Source organism: Poecile atricapillus, chromosome 11, assembly GCF_030490865.1.
Source record: "Poecile atricapillus isolate bPoeAtr1 chromosome 11, bPoeAtr1.hap1, whole genome shotgun sequence".
Lineage (NCBI taxonomy): Eukaryota > Metazoa > Chordata > Aves > Passeriformes > Paridae > Poecile > Poecile atricapillus.
The window spans coordinates 1,484,868-1,507,510 of NC_081259.1; the positions used below are offsets into that span (position 1 = coordinate 1,484,868).

General features: G+C 45.1%; 2 protein-coding genes across 2 annotated transcripts in view; both read right to left on the minus strand.

Moving 5' to 3' along the window:
* Positions 1-1,372: 1,372 nt before the first annotated feature.
* Positions 1,373-4,279, minus strand: C11H15orf61 (chromosome 11 C15orf61 homolog). The gene is made up of 2 exons (XM_058846915.1): positions 3,908-4,279; positions 1,373-2,043 (listed from the first exon to the last, which is right to left on the minus strand). The coding sequence occupies exons 1-2, from the start codon at positions 4,245-4,247 to the stop codon at positions 1,916-1,918; spliced, it is 468 nt and encodes a 155-aa protein (XP_058702898.1). The 5' UTR covers positions 4,248-4,279; the 3' UTR covers positions 1,373-1,915.
* Positions 4,280-8,921: 4,642 nt separating this feature from the next.
* IQCH (IQ motif containing H) overlaps positions 8,922-22,643 on the minus strand; it is a 50,550-nt gene continuing 36,828 nt past the window's right edge. Inside the window, exons 17-22 of the mRNA XM_058846913.1 lie at positions 21,431-21,717; positions 15,910-16,068; positions 13,466-13,591; positions 12,873-12,934; positions 10,294-10,402; positions 8,922-9,053 (exon numbers count right to left, since the gene is read on the minus strand). Of these exons, the coding sequence (XP_058702896.1) occupies positions 8,952-9,053; positions 10,294-10,402; positions 12,873-12,934; positions 13,466-13,591; positions 15,910-16,068; positions 21,431-21,717 (845 nt within the window). The 3' untranslated portion in view covers positions 8,922-8,951. The remainder of the gene's footprint in view (positions 9,054-10,293; positions 10,403-12,872; positions 12,935-13,465; positions 13,592-15,909; positions 16,069-21,430; positions 21,718-22,643) is intronic.

The window sequence follows — 22,643 nt, forward strand, 5'->3', positions numbered from 1 at the left end:
TACCTTTGAAAACAAGCAAGTGGGTTTATATCCATCCATGCAAATGATTTCATTGTGATTTAATAACTCAAGTTATCCTGACAAACAGCTCATTTTCCCTCTGAAGAACTGCAGGAGCTGCCACTCGAGCCTTAATGAAAGGAAGGAGCGATCCCATATTCGCTCTGTGCCCTCAGCCATCTCCCAGTTCATCCTTTAGCACCATCAACTTCCCAAGAGCAAGAGGTCCATTGATTTTCATGTAATACAAGAAAATATTACATTTGCTTAATTGTTACACAGTGAGATCATTGAACAAGAGATCAGGGCTCTATTTAATGCTGCAAGCAGCACGGAATTGCAGCAATCAATAGGGCAGTTTGTCAGAGATGTTCTCCAAGGAGCCCTGCCCATCACTGGGAGGATGGGGGGGTGCTGCTGCATTTATTGGAAAACAGGTAAGCAAAGTCAGCAGTGCCCATTATCAGAAATCAAACGAGCTGCAGCTCCAATGAAGAGCTTTATTTATGGTCTGGTAATTAAAAACCATTTTATCAACCTTGTGTTGAGCCTAAACCTTTACAGCCAGGTATTGATGAGCTCTGCGGCAGTGAAGGAGCAGGATTTGACTTTAAACTTATGAGCTGCAGTGAAAATCAGCTCTAGGAAAACGCTAACTGCAATTTTTCTTATTAATGAAGGCTCTTGTAATGCCATCTCTTCATCTTGGAGACATTTAACTTGTGGCAAGAATTCAAAATTTAACAGTGCAAGCACTTCACTGATTGAAGTGTTCAGTGCTGCTTTTAGAAAAGCCACGTGTTGCTTCACTGAGTGGGAAACGCTTCTATGACCTGGAATGAAGTTAAAAAGTATTTAAATGACATGACACTGATGATAATCATTTACTGAGGAAAAGTGATTACCCTTCAAAGCAGCCCCTACCCGTCTGACATTTATTTTTGGATTTATGAAAACTGGAATGACCAACTTCCACCACCAGCTGTGGCATTTGGAACTGACAGCATTAATTGCTGGCACTAAACCCCAGCAATAGATCCTGTACAGGTCTTCCTGTTTCCATAATTCCGGATTTTCACCATCCAAAGAGTTTCCCAAAAGCATCTTCTTCTTGCCCAGGTTTCCAACTGATAGGAAATCATTTTGTCATGGTGCCTGAAGCTGTGCTTGGTTACAACTGGAGAAATCAGTTATTTTACCTCCAAAAATTGAGATATTCTTGTAGTATTCTCCTCGTTAATTAAAAATACCAGCAATTTGTCAATTACCACAGAGGACTAAACCTTTTACATCACTTAGATTTTGTACTTACCTATAAAGCAATCAAAAGAAAAATAACAACACACAGCTGGAGCTCAAGAATTGCAAAAGATACAAGCACCAAATGTATTTTGGATATTTTATTTAAATATCATTTCAAGAAATGTGATACAGCCATTTTGCACTTCTTTTAGGGTGGGGTTGTTCTTTTTTTTTCCCCCAAAGGCTCTTCCAGGTGATTGTGATCACAGATTCAATCACAGTTACACCTGTGACAATTAATTCATTATGAAATACCTAGACAGGATCTACACCTGAGCAGCTTTATCTTTTCAGGGAGAAAAGACTTCTGAAAATTCACAGTTTCCTTGCCCACAGGCCACAACTCAGTTCTCCAAGTTGATAAATGCATCTCTTTAAATCATCACAGGTTTGTCCAGCAGTCCCTGACTTCCAGACATACCCTCAGAAACTCTAATTCTTCAACTTCACAGACCTCTGCAAAAATAAATCTCTCACGACCACAAAGTCCCAACAGCTTCCTGAAACAGCACAGTATGAGAACACAGTGTAAAAACCAAGGTTTTTTAGTTGTTTTTAGTCAAAAGCAGCAGGTGTTTGTAGCACAGAGCCCACCAGAGGACAGATACTCAGTTCAGTACATGGCTCCTTCATCTTCTTTATTTAGAAAATAAATTGTGACTGGGCCATGGCTGGTGTGAACAGTCTCTGTGACACGGGCAAAGAACCAGGAGCCAATTCCATACAGTAAAGTTGGGATGCCTAAGGAGAGATAAAAACATGTTACACACACCACAGCGAGCCAGGGAAATCAGAGTGAGGAATGGGAACTCCAAAATGAAGTGAGAGGGAAGGCATTCCTGGAAAAGCTGCCTTAGGAAGAATTTTGTCTTTATTTAAATGCAGCAATTGGTGTTTAACACCTTTCCTGTTGACAGGAGGCAGGAAGCAGCAATATGCAGGTATTATTAGAAAAATAAAATAGGATGAAAGAAGTGAAACATTGCCATGTACATGTGATTTCTACTGATTAAAATATGTGATTTCTACTGATAAAAATATATATATATCCAAATACTAAACCCAAAGTATTGCAGACAATATTCTATTTATTATAAAAGGAAAAACAGAGGTGGATTTAGGCCCTGAATTCAGAAACACCAAATTTAACATGCTTGAAGCTAAGTGCTTCAAGCAGGATCCTGAGGGAAATAAACTGCCTTTTTAATCATGTTTTATCATTATTTAAATATGCAACATGAAGAGTAGTTGTGAGAAAAACAAAGGTGTGACTGGGTGGAGGGAAAAAGAAAATCATATTTAAAGGTGCTACTAAAAAATCAATCTTTGTGATCATAACTTGTCACTGCGTAATTCTGGAAAGATCAGAAAATTAGGACCTGCACACAAGTTTTTAAAAAAAGTCACTGAAGACTTGTGAAGTAAAGGAAATTGTGAAAAATTAAATACAAAATTAAAGAACATATCAAATGTTATGGCACTGTCACTGCTGGCATTCAAATAAGCTTCGGATCTGCAGCCAAAGTTTTGAAATTATACACTCCGAAACTTAATATGATATATTAAAATTTTAATATTAATAATTATATCTACTTTAATATTAATAAGGTACTGATAAAGCCTTTTTATTTTAAAGATTTATATTCCAGCAGCACATTAGGATCAAAGCAGCCTGAGTTTCCTGGATCAGAATTCTTGTCCTGTCAGACACTGCCTCAAAGTTTCGCTTCAGGATTGTTTAGAGGACAGAATCCACAGCACCCGGATTTCCAGCTGGAAAATGCTCCCTACCGAAGGCTTGAGCTGTTTAAATACCGAGATATCTGATCTGTGGCTGGCCCAGGCGGGCAGAGCAGCTCGAATTGGTTCAAATCCTCTCCTGAACCACGGCTCTGCCCCTGCCCTGCGGCCACAGCTCGGGAATTCCTGAGCACGGCCGGGGGGACAAGGAGAGAGGGAGAGGAGGGGAGAGAGGGAGAGGAGGGGAGAGAGGGAAAGGAGGGGAGAGAGGGAAAGGAGGGGAGAGAGGGAAAGGAGGGGAGAGAGGGAAAGGAGAGGAGGGGAGGGAAAGGAGAGGAGGGGAGGGACAGGAGTAAGGAGAGAGGGGGAAAGAGAAGGAGGAGAAGGGAAAGGAGAGAAAGAGGAACAGGGGATAGAGAGGGAAAAGGAAAGAAAGGGGAAAGTCAGGAAGAGGGAAAAGAGAGTGGAAAGGAGAAAAAGAGAGGAACAGGGGATAGAAAGGGAAAAGGAAAGAAAGGGAAAGTCGGGAACAGGGGAAAGAGAGTGGAAAGGAGAGAAAAAGGAATAGGAGATAGAGAGGGGAAAGGAAAGAAAGGGGAAAGGACAGAAAGAGAGGAACAGGGGAAACAGAGGGGAAAGGAGTGAAACAGAGGGGAAATGGGGAAAGCAAAGAAAGAGAGGGGCAAAAGGGAAAGAGAGGGAAAAAGAAAGAAAGAGAGGGACAGGCGAAAGACAAGGTCAGGAGGAAAGAGAGAGGGAGAAAGAGAAGGGAAAGGAGACGGAGAGGGCTCGGGGCGGAGCTGCCCGGTCCGAGCCACCGTCCCGGCCCCTCAGGCCGCCCCTCACGGAGCCCGGCCGGACTCACCGGCGTTGAGCACCTTGAGGGCGGTGAAGAAGGCGTCCTGCAGCGCCAGGTCCTGCGGCGCGGAGCGGGAGCAGTGGTACTTGATGAAGGGGAAGCAGCCGGTGCGCAGCACCAGGTAATTGGCGCCGTCCACGGGCCAGTTGAAGTGCGAGAGGCCGAACTGGTCGTTGTGCACCGCGCTGTACTTGACGCAGAACGAGGTCCAGTGGGGCAGGCGGCGCTGCCGCAGGTGCTGGCTCAGCACCTCGGAGGCGGCGGGACGGGCCGGGGACGCGGCCGGGCCCCGCCACAGCAGCAGCGCCACGGCCGCGCCGTGCAGCCGCCTCAGCAGCGCCCGCATCCCGCGGGGCTCCGCGCCTGCGCCCGCTCCGCGCCTGCGCCGCCCGGGGGCGGGAACCGAGCGGGAGCCCAGAGTCAACGGGCCCGGGAATGGAACGGGAATGGAACGGGAACCCAGAGCCAATGGGCCCGGGAATGGACAGGGAATGGAACGGGAACCCAGAGCCAACGGGCCCGGGAATGGAACGGGAACCCAGAGCCAACGGGCCCGGGAATGGAACGGGAACCCAGAGCCAACGGGCCCGGGAATGGAACGGGAATAGAACGGGAACCCAGAGCCAACGGGCCCGGGAATGGAACGGGAATGGAACGGGAACCCAGAGCCAACGGGCCCGGGAATGGACAGGGAATGGAACGGGAACCCAGAGCCAACGGGCCCGGGAATGGAACGGGAACCCAGAGCCAATGGGCCCGGGAATGGACAGGGAACCGAGCGGGAACCCAGAGCCAGTGGGCCCGGGAATGGACAGGGAACCGAGCGGGAACCCAGAGCCAACGGGCCCGGGAATGGAACGGGAATCGCCCGGGGAACCGAGCGGGACAGGGGCCCGGGAGTGGAACAGGAATCTCCCGGGAGTGGAGAGGGAATCGCCCCCGGGTCTGGGCCCCTCGGTTCAGGGAGGACACTGAGGGGCTGGAGCGTGTCCAGGGAAGGGAATGGAGCTGGGAAGGGCCTGGAGCCCCTGGAGCAGCTGAGGGAGCTGGGAAAGGGAGAAAAGGAGGCTCAGGAGGGCCCTTCTGGCTCTGCACAGCTCCCTGGCAGGAGGGGACAGCCGGGGGGATCGGGCTCTGCTCCCAGGGAACAGGGACAGGATGAGGACATCGTCTTAAGCTGCACCAGGGGAGGCTCAGGGTGGACAGCAGCAGGAATTTCCTCACAAAAAGGGTGGTCAGCCATTGGAAAGCGCTGCCCAGGGAGGTCTGGAGTCCCCATCCCTGGAGGTGTCCAAGGAATTCCTGGAGGTGGCACTCAGTGCTCTGGGCTGGGGACAAGCTGGGGGTCAGTCACAGGCTGGACTCGATGGTCTTGGAGGGCTTTTCCAACCTCAGGGATCCTGGGATTCAGTGACAAACACACCAAGGCTGAGCTGAGGGGATGGGTCACCCTGAGCCCTGCATGGAGCGAGGGAGGAGCGGGAGAATCACAAAAAAATGGACAATTACATTTTTAGAAAGGTTTTCTTGACCTCTTGCTGAGGGAGCACCTGCAGCATCACCCAGCTTCACCTGTGCTCAGGAGAGAATATCCCACTGCACTGGGCTTACCTGGCAGACATCCCTAAAATCAAGTGTCAGACCCCTTCAAAAGAAATATTTTAAAATCACAGCCTGTATTCCGTTTTTCTAATTAAAAGCTAAGGTTTTGAACCATTTAGCATTCTGATTGAGAGGGGGGAAAAGTCCAGAAAACTGAGAAATGGAAACAGATTTTTTTTCTTTCAATAATTGCAAGCAATATCTCAAACTCGGCAATCTTGGACCATTGAGCTATCTAGTATGAACACGTTAATTAATCAATTATTACCCAACAATATGCCCTGTTTACTCACTATACTACATGTGTGTAGAACAAGTAATTATTAATCATCACCAGCAACAAATTTCCCCTTCAAGTTCACCTCCCTATAATTAATAGAGCATACAGTTTAGCTTTAATATCTTTCTTAGTAGTGATAACAGTGGCTGAAGATAGAAAAGTTGGAACCTGGTGCTGTGCTGAAGGGCTGAAATAAAGTATTGAACCTTAAGAGTGATGCAATGCTGTTGTATTTCATTAATTGCATTAATGAAGGTTGTCAATGATTGTAGTTCTTCATCTTTTGTTCCTCAATATAACAAAGTCTAGTATAACACAGAGGATCTGTACAATGTAGCAGGGGGTGCCTCAGATCTACATTATCCCACTGTTAAGTGGATTTGATAGGAATGTTTAAGGATAGCCTTAAAAATTCAGGGATTTATTACCTTAGCCAAGGTTAAGGTGGTGAATTCTCCTGATCTTGAGGTACTGGAGATCTTCCAAGAAAGAGAGAAGGTGAACATTTCATTTCAGAAGACATCTGGAAGTGGTTGTGTTGATAAACTGCTTTTTTTTTGCTGTGTGCTCAGAGTTGTCATTCTAAATGTGGAAATGTGGGCTAAAAGCTTCTTTTTTTCTTTTTTATCCAGGGCTTTAAACCCAACTACCTAGAACAGCAGACCCAGTTTCCAGTGTCATCAGCTCCAGGTAGCTCTTGACCTGAAGAGGTCTGTGCTACACTAAACTCTGGCTGAAACAAAATCCACCAAGTGCTGCCAGTTAAACATCTCCATTTCCAGCTCTGACTCCTGGGAAGCACAAATCCTTTATTTTAATTGTCTGCAACCTCTGCAGTTGCTGCCAAACCTGCTGTCCCTCACCTCCTTCCTGAGCATTCCTCCACTCCCTGCAGCTGAGGAAGCAGCTCCAGCTTTTGCCCAAATCTGGCATTTTTTGGGGCAGTTTCTGATGAGAAGCCACACTTGGGCCACCTTTAATCTTTTGCTTCACACTTGTTTTCTTCCCAGCTCATGTTCTGAAATTCAGTCTACAGTTCAACAACTCTATTATCCTTTTAATGAGTGGGAATAAATAATGCAGTAGTGTGGAGAGAATTACATTCCTGACTTTTTACCAATGTTATAATTTCATTTTCAGTCTGCAGCATTGCTAAAAGAACACACATTTTTGGCACCAGCAGCATGGGAGCTGAATGTGAGACTGGATGTGAGAGCTGAATGTGAAAGCAGTTTCAATCCTTCCATCAGCTCAAGGCTCAGAAGTGTTAGTAGTAATTAAAAACTTTTTTTTTTCCCCCCCTCCTCAAAATACATTTCACACTTTGCACAGGCTGAGAAATCTCTCTCACCACGGGAACTTTCAGGTCGCTTGTTTCCTGCAAAAACAGGTACAGTTTTCTTTTGTCAGGGTAGAACAAAGGCAGAAGGAAGTGCAGGTTTCATTTCCTCCTAGGACACTGCAGTCTATTAAGTGCCAGTGAACTAATGAGCCTCTCAGACCTTATGTTGTTCTGGCTTGGATCAAGGCTTCCTTTTCCTTAACCCTTTGCAAACCAGCTCAAGTGCAGCTAAATTCCACCTTGGGAAAAATCTCTGTGGCCTCTGGAGTATCCAAACCCAACACTGCACTGCTGTAGAACAGCGATAAAAACAGGAATTAAAAATACTCCTGTGGATTTTGATTTGAAGCAGGAATCGGAATTTATGCAAATGTTTTCATCTGCAATGAATTAATTCTGTGACCGAAGTAGAAGAGGTAAAAATCCCACAAAAAATAATGTTTCATGCTGAGGGATCAAAGATTTGCTATCAGAAAAAAGCTGGGTGCTGATCTCATGCAACTGCTTGCTCTCATTTAGTGTTTGTGTTAAAACTGGTTTTGCTTGAGCTTTTTGGGAAGTAATTCCAAGGATACTTGCAATTCCTAGGATAACAGTCTTCATTCAATGAGATCTGCTCTTCCATAGTAAAATGTGGAATGTGTTGTCTGTTGGGATATTAAGGATTTGATAGATAAAGGTAATTTTACAAATATAATATTGTCCTTTAACAACAGTGCACAGCAGCTGTGACCAAAAGGATCACCAGTATCTAAAACACAGATGGACAGACCTGCAAAAGTCATGGAATTCTGGGAATCATAGTGCAAGTAGAATTCTATTGATGAATTAGTGCTGTTACTGTTCTTCCTGATAATTTGAAAATGACCAGAAAAGAACTGCTGCAAAAGTCTTTAGATAGCAGAAAAATCAGCACAACAGCAGAGATGGCTCTGCAGAGGAATGTGGGATTACTGATAAAGTGGGGTTAAAATTAAGGCATTTATAGGCAAAAGAACCATAGGATAAATTTGGGCTGGGATGGACCTTAAATTTCATCCCATTCCACCCCTGGATGGGCAGGGACACCTCCCACTGTCCCAGGCTGCTCCAAGCCCTGTCCAGCCTGGCCTGGGACAGTCCCAGGGATCCAGGGGCAGCCCCAGCTGCTCTGGGCACCTGTGCCAGGGTCTCACCTCCCTCCCAGGGAAGGATTCCTTCCTAATATCTCAACTAACCCAAATCTCCATCCATTTGAAGCCATTTCCCCTTGTCCTGGCACTCCAGGTCCTTCTGAGTAGTCTCTCTCCATCTTTGCTGTAGCCCCTTCAGGGCTGCAGTGAGGTCACCCCAAAGTTTCTCCTCTCCAGGTGAACAATCCCAGTTCTCCCAGCCTTTGCTCCCAGCAGAGCTGCTCCATCCCTCTGCTCACCCTGGTGGCCTCTGGACTGTCTCTGCCAGGTCTAACCCTGCACCTCCTTTCCTGCCTTTCAGTGCTCAGTATTTCAGCCCACAGCCTGTTGGAAAATTTGGGCTCTCAGGGCTCTTTTCAGTGAATCTCCTGCTCCGAGTGACAAAGACAGCAGAAGCCCATTAATGAGATTTTTAACCCACATGCTGAACTTCAGGAGTGACAACAGGGACATGAGGAGCCTTAGGATGATCCTGTGCTTTTCAGCAAGAAAGGTGGGATGCTCCCAATGCCTCAGCCAGGAATCACGGAGATTTTCTGTCTCAGTTAATGTTACTTCACACACCAGCTCAGAAGGAAAACCAAACCTGTTCTTACAGATGAGGAAGCATTTCCAGAAGCATAAGGAATGAAGCACTTGAACATTTTCTGTTAACTATTCTTTCAGAGCATCTGCTTCCCGAGGTTTCTCTTCTTCCAATCCCAGTTTGTTTTCTGCTGTAACTCCTAGAATTGCTTCAATATCTTGAATTGCCATCTGTAACAGATTCCAGGAATACAAGTTATTTAATGGGCATTATAATGGAATCCAGCAGCCAGGGTGCACAGCTGGCACTGCCTGCCTTGAACAGGTAACAGGGTTACACGGGACAGGATGCACCAATTAAATTTAATATTACTTTGGGGACACTTGAGGGAATTATTAGTAAATATGTACAAATCCCAGGTAAATAAAAATGCAATTTGTACTCCTAATTAACTAACAGGTGTTTTATTTCACATATGTTCAGTCACAATGAAGAAAAGTTCTCTTTTATATTTTTCTTCAGTGGTTGCTTTTCATCCCCTCATATTGAAAAATGGGAATTTTTTTTCTTGTTGTTTATTCTGTAACATGTTGAAATTTAATTATGTCTTCCCCAAAATCTGTCATTTCACACTCTACTTGAAAATCCAGTCAGGGTGGAAAGAATCTGCTATAAATTATGTGACATGACTGAAAATACAAATCTAACACAGCGTTCCCCTTTCACAAAACACACACAGCCAGGATCCTGCAAAGTTTTTATAAAGTTAAAGGTGATGCAGCTCAGCAAAAGAAGTCCCTGTGGGAAGCTGAGCAATTCTCTGGAATCCAAAATCAGCTTTGTCAGGAGGGCTTGTTCCAGGGCACGGGGTTGGATCTGTGATTGCTTTCCTGGCAGAGAGCTGGGGGAACCTCCCCAGCGTGAGCAGCCCCTCTGCTTCGTCCTCCCCCCTCCTCCAGGGATGGGGACACTCAAAGAGCAGAGAAAATTTGGGAACAAAATCCCTTTGGGAAATGGATGGTGAGGTGAGGGATGGGAATGAATGGATTAATGGCTGCCTGCTTAGAAGAAATCAGTGTTAATAATCCAAGCAGTTATTATCAACTGAGAAATTTGTTTCTAATTTAAGATTCTTACCTTGATGGTGTCCCTTTAAAATAAATCAGGCAATTGTGACAGAACTGTGTGAGGCAGTGCCAACAGCTCCTTTGCTCTTCCAAAGGACACTCAGGAGCATTAGATTACAAATAACTTCACGCTCAAGGATGTCTCTTTTCAAAGAAAAAGTTTCAAACTTAAATTTAACTAACGGGTTTCGTGGGAGACCGACTACACTGACCCAGACACTGTAAACCACACACAGCCAGTGATAAAAAAGGAATGGTTTAGCACTTGTTTATGATCCAGCATGAGGTATTTGCAGGCCTTGTACAGAAATTAACCAGGATCGTTAGTTAATTAACACCTCACCTTAAAATTGGTCTCGCCTTGCATATTAGGTGCTGATATTTCTTGATGGATGATGAAGAGATTGCGAGCAAAGGTCAGGAGGACCCCCTGGAGATCCTCTCCAATTGTTCTGTTAATGATATCCAAACAAATGAGTTTACCAATGATTCCCTTCACATGCTTAAAAACAATCGCCCTCTCATTTGTGCCTGCCTGGTGCTGGAATTTAATGAGGATTTTCAATCTCACAAGGTGAAAATCTTCAGGGAGATATGAAAGATGAGGCTCCATTTTAACTTGTCAACGGAAAGGATTTGTGTAATAAATAATTTTTATTAATCAACTTAGCAGAAGTAAGCAGAGAGGTTTCAGCTACTCCAAGTAAAAGGTGACTGCTGAGGTAGGACTGAGGCAGCAGAACACTTGAAACACCCACATTAGTTGGGAAAAACTGTTGCTTCAGCCTAAAATTGGGAAAGACATTTCAGCAGGATCAACATTTCTGAGATTGCTGCAGCTTTTGAGGCTTTACTTTCCCAGTGGTACACACAGACTCTCCACACTTTATGGAACAGGGAATTACACTGAGGAATAATGTGCCTCATTAACTGGAATCGACCACAGATCTCTGATGGAATAAAATGGGTAATTCTCAGAGATGTTTCAGGTATTTCAGTTATTTTATAAGCTCCAGCTCCTACAATCTTGAAATTATTTCCCAATTAAGGCTATGAAATTGCACTGAAAATGTGATGGCAGACAACAGGAATCCTCTTTGCTGCAAGCTGAGTTTATTTCTTCTTGTCCTACTACCAAAAAATCAGATTTTTCCTTCCTGCAGAGGCTTCTTCTGTGCTGGGAGATCGTTAGCAGATCCCATTTCTGCCCTCCCTCTCCTCTGTAGTCTTTCCATGTCAGTCATGCTCTCCAGAGCTCTAAACATTTTCATTGCCTCCCTCTCACAGAACAGCAGGATTTCTTCCAGCATCTCCCAGGATACACATTTACTTTTTTCCACAGGATCAGGACATCATTTGATTCACAGATCCTGTTCCCAAAACCTCCTTGTTCCTCATATTCATTACTGCTCTCTAAATGTAATTTCTTCCACCTGGTTCCAACCAAACCTAATTCGATTTCTCATATTGTTCCTTCAATTTGTGGAGATCATTTTGAATTCTATTCCTGCCCTCCAGAACACTGTGCAGACACATCCAGCACTTGAAGAAGCTGTTTTGTTATCCAGGTCATTAATGAAATAGCTGCAGCATCAAAGGAATACAGAACAGGCTGAGAGCAGAACGCTTCAGCTCCTCACTTATTACATCTTATTTTGGCAGGAAACTTGGGCAAGAACAATATAAAAAGGCATTAAACCTCACCCTCCTTTGCCTGGTGGAAGTCAGGTTTTTAATAATGTTGCCTGGAAGAGTAAGCCTGTGCTAATCCATGGGAGAGATTGCTCCTGACAGGGAATGCAGCTCTCCTGAAGCCAATTCCAGCTGGTCCTGAGCCTGCAGTGCCACCAGCCCTTGGGCTCAGCACATTCCTGCCCTTCTTTTATTACTGAAATGCTTAAAACCACCCCAAAACTCTCCCAAAGGCCAAGCTTGGGAGAAGTCAGGGCACTTCTGTGAGCAGGAGGTGACAGTCAGGTGTTCTGGCTGTTCATTCCCTGCACACTCAGAGTGTCCCCAGGTGTTTGTCACTCTGGGTCAGGGACAGTCCACACTTACATCATTCCCAAACTGTGTCCCAGAGTGTCCCCAGGTGTTTGTCACCCCAGGTTAGGGACAATCCACACTTACATCATTCCCAAACTGTGTCCCAGAGTGTCCCCAGGTGTTTCTCACCCCAGGTTAGGGACAGTCCACACTTACATCATTCCCAAACTGTGTCCCACAATGTCCCCAGGTGTTTGTCACCCTGGGTCAGGGACAATCCACACTTACATCATTCCCAGGCTGTGTCCCAGAGTGTCCCCAGGTGTTTGTCACTCTGGGTCAGGGACAGTCCACACTTACATCATTCCCAAACTGTGTCCCAGAGTGTCCCCAGCTGTTTGTCACACTGGGTCAGGGACAGTCCACACTTACATCATTCCCAGACTGTGTCCCAGAGTGTCCCCAGGTGTTTGTCACCCCAGGTTAGGGACAATCCACACTTACATCATTCCCAAACTGTGTCCCAGAGTGTCCCCAGGTGTTTGTCACCCTGGGTCAGGGACAGTCCACACTTACATCATTCCCAAAATGTGTCCCAGAGTGTCCCCAGCTGTTTCTCACCCCAGGTTAGGGACAATCCACACTTACATCATTCCCAAAATGTGTCCCAGAGTGTCCCCAGGTGTTTGTCACCCTGGGTTAGAGACAGTCCGCACTTACATCATTCCCAAACTGTATCCCAGAGTGTCCCCAGCTGTTTCTCACCCCAGGTTAGGGACAATCCACACTTACATCATTCCCAGGCTGTGTCCCAGAGTGTCCCCAGGTGTTTGTCACTCTGGGTCAGGGACAGTCCACACTTACATCATTCCCAAAATGTGTCCCAGAGTGTCCCCAGGTGTTTCTCACCCCAGGTTAGGGACAGTCCACACTTACATCATTCCCAGGCTGTGTCGCTTCTGGTCTTCATACAACACAAAAACTGTTCCTTGTTTTTCCTGTTAATTAAGATAAAATTGCTTTATTTATTCCTGAAAGAGTGGTAATTGCAATGAATGTGTTACAGTACACACCCATAGCTGAGAAGGGCTGGTTTGGAATTGTGTGTAAGGAATTATTGCTCAGTTTAAATAGATTATTGCTCCAACCTATTGGAGAGAACACAGTAAATACAGCAGAGTCTATTCCAGAGCAAATCCTTGGGTTTCAAAGCAGTAAGAGGTGGTCAAAAGTAACTTTAAAATTATGTCCTTAAACAGTTATTTTTATCAAGAAGCAAGTTAACCCCTGAAAGTCTTACACACACTTAAACTGAAAGAAAAATAGGTGTATGTGGCATTTGAGAACATGGTTTAATGGTGAACATTGAGTGGTGGGTTGATGGTTGAATGATCTTAAAACCCTTTTTCAACCCTAACAATTCTATGACTTATGATTTACATTGCCAGAAGGGGTTTCCTCATAAAATAATTTACAAACAAACCTTCTGCAGAAGGAATTTCACATTTTCTCATCTTTCCTGTTCATACCTGGAGGTCAAATCCAACCCCACGAGCTTTACAGGTGTGGAGGAGAAGGTTGTAGGAGATCCCTGAGAGGCTGGAATGTCTCAGCTGGCTGCTGGCCACGGCACACCGGGGGCTGCTTGGGGCAGGCTGCAGAGAACAAGCCAGCATTCCTCATTTTCACACCGCTTTACATCAGAACCTAAATGCTAAATGACTGACTTTTCACGAGGGATGGAGGCACAGGACAAGAGGAAATGGCTTCAAACTGATAGAGAGTAGGGTAAGGTGGGATGTTGGGAGGAAATTGTTCCCTGTGAGGGTGGGGAGATCCTGGAATGGATTTCCCAGAGCAGCTGTGGCTGTCCCTGGATCCCTGGAAGTGCCCAAGGCCAGGTTGGACAGGGCTTGGAGCAGCCTGGGACAGTGGAAGGAGTCCCTGCAATGGCAGAGGGTGGAATGGGATAAGCTTAAAGTGCCTTTCCAACCCAAACCATCCTGGGATTCTGGGATTCTGTAAACAGCTTTTTGCCAGAGCACTCAGTGTGGAGTAAGACTCCATTTGGAGGAATTCCTGTTCCTCACAGGCTCTGCTGGACTCAGACATTTCCCTAAACCCCTGTGTGATAAATCAGATCCACAGAACTGCTCTTTCTGAACCACATTTTGGTGTTTTCACAGCTTCAGTGGTCACTGAGCCCTGTGAGAGCACTGAATCCAGCCTGGCCTTGGGCACTGCCAGGGATCCAGGGGCAGCCACAGCCACTCTGGGCACCCTCACCCTCCCAGGGAGGAATTTATTCCCAATATCCCACCTGACCCTGCCCTCTCTCCCCCTTGGAAAAAGGTCAGTGCTGCATCAAATTTAAACTCTGGCTCAGGCCAGAAGCACAGAGATGTTGCTTTGAGGAGCTCTGAGCAGAGCTGTTCTAAACCAGGGCTTTCCTGGTGTTATTTTTAATGTTGGACTCTTCCCTGGGAGCAGGGGCACTGCACATCAAAGCCTGTAATTTACAGTATTTCCCCTAAAATGATATTTGTTTTGACGTTGACTCATTTAAGTTGACATAGCTGAAATCCTGATCTAATACATCTCTGCCTGAAAATTAATCATGTTTATAATATTCTGAGAATTAATAACACCCATTGCTCAAGTCATTAACTTAAAAAAGGAGCTTCCAAAATCTGTTTCTCTGCAGTAGGGGACCACAAATAAATGAATGCTTGATAAAATAATCCAAGCAGCAGTTTAACAAGCGTAAACTTGAATGTGGCTGCAATAACACAGAACTATTGTTTAAGGGTTGGCATCAGGTTGATGAGGTGCTTATTTCAGCTACAAAGCATGCATACACATGCATAATGAACTGCAGGATGAATTATTAATGTGTTGCTTATTTAGCCTCATCTGTCTAGAAGATAATGTATCCTAACTATAATGAGTGATTGGTTTTGTACATAATTACAGGAGCAGCAGTATCTAGGAAATTTGTTCTTTCAAAGAAGGAGTTCTAAAAATAAAATCCTCTCACAAACTCCGGGGCTGCTCCGTTTTATCAAAATCAACCCTACCAGCATGGAGAATATCTAATAAATTAAAAGGGACAGAATCATTATTAACATCATAATTTTACACAAAGTGTTTTACTTAATCATTCATTACAGATCATGTGCAGTAAAAACATTTGTCTCTTGGTTTGTTTCTTTTTCTCTTTTCCTGGGAGACTGCAGTCTTGTAGTTAACTCTTTAGGAGATAAAAATCGAAGAAATACAGAAAGAATTAAAAATAAAGCATATAATGACAATTTATGTTAATTCTGACAGAATTTTAATTAAAAAAAAAAAGTTGCTACTTGATTACTTTTCATTTCTAAAACTTGGACTACAGGGACTAATCAGATGTAATTTACTTCTCTCCAACTAAAAGTGGTTGCTTGATGAGAACAATGGATCAAGAGCTCGTTAACCTCTAAATTACAGCTCCATGACATTTTTGGAATGGTGATACATTCCCTCCTCTATGGATGGAAAAAAGGGAGCTGTGAATCTTCTGTCAAAATATGGCAAACAGCTTTTGTTTTCTATCCCTATGTGTATGTACACAGACATACATTTATTATGCTGACTTTTCTAAAGACCTTTCTTCCCATTTTATAGAACCTCAGAACATTTGGGTTGGAAGGGATCTTAAAGCCCATCCCATTCCATGCCCAAGCCATGGCAGGGACACCTTCCACTATCCCAAGGTGCTCCAAACCCTGTTCAACCTGCCCTTGGACACTTCCAGGGATGGGATTATTCCACTTTAACTCCTACTGTGCTGTTATCCCATGGCTTTATTAACCTGAATAAAGGTAAAATCCAAGAGTAGCAGTTTAAAACCTGAAGGGATCAGATTCAGCTCCTCTAGAGCAGATGAACTGGCTGTTCCATGCAGGATTATATTTGGGACCACATCACTGCTTACAGGTTTTGTCCCCTCGTGCTGAAGCTGTTGGCTTTTGCTCTCCTTTGATCCCAGAGGTCCTTGCAGGCCACAATCCAGATTTCCATCTGTCAGGTACAACAGGAGCTGAGTCAGGGCCAGCTGGTCACTGTAGCAAAGGTCAAGGTCTGTTGCCCACACCTAATCAAAACAAAGAGGGACATCCAAATAAGTTAAAAAGAACCACAAGAACAGTAAAATTCAGCAGTTGTGAAGGAACATCTCTGCCTTTTTTTTGTCCTGTGTGTTGGCATTCCTGCTTTTGGCTGGTGCTGGGGCAGGGCTGGCAGTGATAAAGATGTGAGGAAGGAATTCCTGGTGGGAAGGGAGGTGAGGCCCTGGCACAGGGTGCCCAGAGCAGCAGGGGCTGCCCCAGGATCCCTGGGAGTGTCCAAAGCCAGGCTGGATGGAGCTTGGAGCAGCCTGGGACAGTGGAAGGTGTCCCTGTCCCTGGCAGGGGTGGCACTGGATGGGTTTTAAGGTCCCTTCCCACCCAAACCATTCTGGGATTCTGTGATTCCACAAACCACTTCCAAACAGGAGCAAGCAGAACTCTTCTGTAAGTTCAGAAATAATTTCTCAGGCAGGACTCACGAGGCTGAGGGAAGCACTGTGGATTGCTTCTGCAAGGCTCCTCCACCCCAATAACCAGAGCTTGGTTTTCCCAGAGGTTTTTCCCACTTAAAAAAATCCCTGTGCCTTCCCTGCCAGTGAGCAATGTTCCCACACACCAAGATCTGCCCTACAGAGGACCCCTTAAAACAAATCTCCCCGTGAACAACTTGCCTCAGCCCTGGAATGGTAAATGGACTCATTATAAGGATATTAAGGGGTCAGGCAGCCAAGGCCTCTTGGAAAACTGGAGTCAATTTCAGAATCATATGCACAGAGTAATGCCCTTTGGATAATGGGGAATAAATCACCCCAGTAACAGTTGTTAATGTCTAACTGCCAAGTATCTGTTGCTGTATTAAATATCCTATTTGTCAACTTAAATATTTCCTGCTGCACGGTCTAAAATGCAAATTGGATGCTAATGGCTGGCTTTACTTAGTAATAGGGGAATGTTCCCCAATTATAATACTTAATTTTCTTCAATAATTTATTGTTTATCATCACTTCTGCAAGACAGGAAGAACTTTGCTGTCCATTTCTCCTTTTCTAGTGTGTGCTAGCCTTTTCAACGAGCCAAATAATAATTAGAAACTATTCATATGGTGGGAGCATTCCATTAATTTTGATAAATATTATCAACAAATCTGTTGTTGTCAATGTGTTCTAGATCTTATCTGGGCTGGGTTTTACACTCCCAATTAAAACTTTGCCCTCAGCAGAGCTGCATGAGGGAACCAGGGACTGAAAATCTTGGGTATCTGAGGGCTGCTCACTGGCTCCAAGTGAAGTGTTTGCTCTTAATCCAAACCCTGATATTACACCTGACCTCAAAATCCACACCAGGAAGCTTTGCTGGGCACAAACTGAGCTGCAGGAGGCAAGCTGGACTGAAGGGGAACTGTAAAAAAAGGTTAAGCAAAAACATCCCTGCGGCTGAAGTGAGTCCCAGAGCAAAATGCTCTGAGGCTGAGGATTTAACAGCAGATAAAACATTTAAAAAGCAGCCTGGCAAAGCTAAGCAGCCATCAGCAGTGGGTAAATTCATTCCACCCTCCCAGGGATTCACACAAACCCCACCAGGTGTGGGGCAGCACCAGCATCGTGCAGGAGTTCCTCCCCAAATCCCACCTGGACAGTACCTACAATTAAAACACGTGCAAGTGGCATTGTTTTAATTTCAGATGTAGAGAGAAACCCATTAATTACTTGTGTGATCCTTTTCACATCATCTAAACAAAGCCCCAGCATGCCAGCCTGGCTCCAGTGCCCGCTGGCACGTGCCCAGGAGCTGCTCTGGGAAGGACAGGAGCTCTCCTGGATCCCCTGCTCCAGGGAATGGCTCCAGCTTGCCCAAGGAAGGGGCTGGGAGAGCAGGGAAGAACAGAAAAAGCTTTTAGCAGGGCAACTTTAATGCTGGAAATCACAAGATTGACCAAATACTGGTTTAGGGTGTTTCTCTTTGCTTCCAGAGGGGACTAAATAGCTTTTGGACGTGGTTTCATCACCTCAGCCCAATTTCTGCTGCTGTCTACAAAACGAAGAGTTTGGATCTCCAGGGGGGATAAGGAAGGTGTCCATCCCCTCCCCTGCTGTAACAAGGGAGAGCTCCAAAACCTCCTTAAGCTTCACGTTCTCTTTAGCTAAAGTCATTGTAATATTTTACATTTTCCAGCGTAAGGTGTGAGGAGGAGGAGGAGCAAGAATAGGAGGAAGGCAAACATGGCTGGAAGCCACCTGTCCACCTCCTTGCATCCCTGAGCCTGGGGCTGAACCACCCCTGTTGGAAGTGAGAGCAGCCAAATGGTCACTCCTTGGTGCCAGCTGGGATCACCCCCAAGGATGGTTTTCCTGGCTCAGGACTCTCTGAGAACACTTTGATTGTGGCCACGTCCCCTCCTGCCCTGGATGTGTCCCAGAACATCCCTAAGGTGGGGGGGAAAGGAAGAAGGATCAGATGGCACAAGATTTTCCAGCTTTTTCCTAGCAGGGGATTCCCTTTTGCCATGGAAACACAAAAATGCCCTTTAAATCTCCTTTGTGCTGCTACAGAAATGGGAGGACACAGGGCCTGGACAAGGGCCCTGACCAGATAAATCATCCCCTCCAGGAGCTCTTAGGAGATGACCTGTGCAAAGGTGAAATTGAAGTAAAGGATAATAAAATCCTACAGATTATTCCCCATTTTCTGAGCACATACAATAAGGGCATGGATGTAATTGTACATATTTATGATTGGAGGTGTAAAACCCTGATAGGGTGCGTGGAAAAATTAGCAGAACACAAGGAGTTTTCATCTGAAATGTGGGGATTTTCAGAATTTATGTTCAGAAATTAAACTGGAACAGAACAGTCCAGAACTGATATTTGATTATCAAAGTTCAAAGGCAGGGGGTAGAGGCAGTAGTTAAGATTTTAAATCGATTTAAGACTGGTTTTAGGTCAAGCTAGGCAGAGAACAGATTAGGACTCTCCAGAATCCCACCAATGGAAAAAATAATAGTTAGAAATACATCCTACAAGACTTGCTGGCTGTTTATCCAAGGAAATATTTGCTTCCAGGGGATTCTCCTTTGGCACACACAGCTTCAGAGCTGGTGCTTCGTGGTGAAGACATCTCCAGTGAATAAAGTCACAATTATGCTGGAATTCTTTACAGCTTCCATAAAAACGCTTCAGCTTTAGAATGTAAACTTGAGAAGGGAAGGAAACATAAATTCTTAAAGAGTTACTAAATTACAGCTCGGCTCTCTCCCGTTTAACTGTTTTGTCTGCAGCTGGTATCGACGGCTGCGTTATTGTAAAGAGCTCCCGTGCTATTTTTAAAGAAGTGCTTGAGTGATACTGTAAAAATGTCAATTAGTAAAATATTAATGCAATGGGGCGTTGGAAAGAGAGTGGCTTTTACGACTTTTAAAATCTGCAGGAGAATTGATTGGGGCGGTGCTGGCAGGCTCTCATCCGGCTGCCATCTCGTGGCAGCTGCTGGGATGGGCTGGGGCTCACCCAAAAACTTCAGTTTTAGGGCTCTGCAACTCCTCTGTCCTGCTGGATATAAGGTTGGGAGATGGCTGATGACAACACCGTGGCTCTTGTTGGAAAAAAAAAAACAAACATAAAAAATGTTCCATTGTCCAGAAAGATCTTCGGACACGTGTGGGAATTGTTTATCCAATGTTCCCTCATTAGTGCTGGGAAATGCTGGGGCTGTGTAAAACCTGTCAGACCCATGGAAAAGGTGGATTGGGATCCTGCTTCTCCAAAGTATAATGTAAGGAAGTTGATGTGTTGAAATATTCCCACTCAATCCAGTGGATTTATTTGGGTGCAGCTCCCAGCTGGGATCTGACGCTCAACACTGGGCAGGATTTCACTCTGGTTTCACTCACATTTCCAAAGCTTTGCTTGGAATGATCATCTTGGAAAATAAAGTGGGAATCAGGAGTGATTCACTCCAAATTATGCTTTTCCACTTCTTCTCCAAGACACTGAAAACATCATCTCCATCCCCCTTCCCCTCAGGATGAAGGCACAGGTGTAACTGAGATGGAAACAAATTCCTGAGGCAAACAGGGAATTGTGAGGAGCCCCAGCTTTCCCTGCCCCTTGGATCTCTTGGCTCCCACTGAGCTGTGTGACAACACACATTCCTTATCCATCCTTTCCTCCTAGTGCTCCAAAGATCAGTATTTCCTGTAAAACATGCTTGGGAAGAATTCCTGAGTATCCTGTACTTCCAGGAAAATGCATCTGATTCTCCCACCTAATGCATTTGAGTGGACACTTGTGAAACGAGTGAGCAAATGTTCCAAGGGTCTGAAAGGATTTCTTGTTTGCCAAAAAAATGGTGTTTTCATGGGCCTTTGTGTGATCTCTCTCTCCCAAGACAGATGGCCTCATTAATTGCCTCCACATCCAGTTAAATTTAAAAACCTGTGCTTAAATAATGTTAAAGTTGTGGTACAGGCTGATAAACATAGGAAATGTTAAGGTAAAAATCAGCTGGGAAAAAGGGAAGAAAACCAAGATGGAACAGACAGGAATTCTAGGAAGACACAAGAATCACTAAATGATTTAATGTGTCCTTGTTTGTGCCAGGAAATGTCACAACAATTAATAATCCAGGAAGCATTCCTGCATTTCAGTTATCTCCTGGCTTGAGTGAAGCAATTGGCAAAACTCCCATGGACTTCTGTGGGTGACAATGTCATCCCTTAATCTTTCTAAAGCAATTTCCATGGAACTTACCCAATATGTCTTATCCAGAGCTCTGATTATGATGCCTGTGTACATTTTGGGAGTCAAATATCGCTGGCATGGGAATTCCAGAGCTCACAAACCACTGTGAGGGTGAGGCCCTGGCACAGGGTGCCCACAGAAGCTGTGGCTGCCCCTGGGATCCCTGGAAGTGCCCAAGGCCAGGCTGGAAAGAGTTTGGAGAAAGCTGGGATAGTGGGAGGTGTTAGAATGAGGGGTTGGAATGAGATTATTTGTTAGGTTCCTTCCTACCCAAAGCATTCCATGATTATTCTGATTTTCTGGTGCACCACAGCCACCCTGCAGTGCTGTCAGTTACCAAAAACCTGAAAGTTCCCCAGTTCCCCACAGCCTTAAAATCCAGGGATGTTCCCTTTTACACTGAGGTGTCCTCAGCAAAGATTCCAGAAGAAAACAATGTCAGGAAGGTGAAAAACAAGGAGATGCATCAGGTCTGCATCTGAGGCTGTCAGAACACCCCATGTGCTTTCCTCAGCTCACACGCCCCAGAGTTTGGAAATCGTTTGTTCCAAAGGACAAAGCTTTCTCCTGATATTTTCTGGAGTTCCATAGGAAAGTTGGAATTTCTCAGTCTCATGGAGACAGGGTGAGGTAACAAACCTGCCCCACTCACCTGCTGCTCCCTGGTTTGGGGATGGGTGAAAGCCACAAAGTCCACGGAGAAGTAGCCCAGCACTCCTTTGGATTTACAGGCCTCCCCAATTTTCAAGCACAGCACTCCAAGAACCTCTGGATCCACGGAACGCTGTGGGATGGTGGTGCCTGAAGATCTGAGGGGCCCCTCAGCGTGGAGCTGATCTCCAGATGACAGCAGTGTCACCTCCCCCGTTGGCTCTATCAGCAGATCCACCGTCAGGGTGGCGACGCGGGCCGAGAACGGGAAGGCTTCGATCACTCCACCTGGAAAGGAATTTTCCTGGAATCAAATCCACAAGTGCTGCCCTTTGGAGTGCACAGGATGGAGCCACCAGCTCCAGCGGGGATTGGACACACAGCAAATAAATCAGTGGAATGGGAGCAGCAGAGCCAGAATCGTGGATCTCTTGGAGGAGAAAGGAGTTTAATTAGAGGCTTTTCAATCCCACTCCAAACTGGATAAATCCCACAGCTGACTGGAGAAACAGGCTCTGGGATAGAGGGAGTGAATCCAGCTCAACACCAGGCCCACAACAGCTGGGAAATTCAATGTTGGGATTGGGGGGAGCTGTAATTCCTGCTGTGAGCTCATCTTGGAGACTCCCATCCATGTAATGGTCTTAGATAAGAGTCTGCCTGTGGCATTCACCCACAAGAGGAATTTGGCATGGAAATAACAACTTCCAGCCTGGTTTTCCATAGGAAAACCACCAAGATTTGGCATTCTGGATTTGCTTTTTCATTGCATGTAATGCCATAACCCAATTTGATGGGATAAACTGCTATGTAATAAAATTGGTCCTAGATGTGTTAAGTGGCATTATTTAAAAAGAAAAATATCTTCAAGGCTTTGATTCATCCGTGTCTCTTCCATAAAGAAATCTATATATTAAATATTCTCACATTTACCTCACGTGCTGGAATTGCCTAAAACCTTTCCCCAAATGCGACAGCCTTTGGTGCAGCACCCAAGGATTAAGGAGCTGGTGTTTATGGATTCAGAACCCAGGATTAATATGGATTAAAAGCTTGGATAGGACAAATGAATGATAGAACAGTGGCCTATAATTCATTGGTAAATGAACATTTGAAGCGTAATGGAGAAATAAAAGGAGATAAATATTTAAATGGGCCCAAGACTAACAAGAATATGGCAGACAATATGGCATAATTACCCCTTCTAACACTTC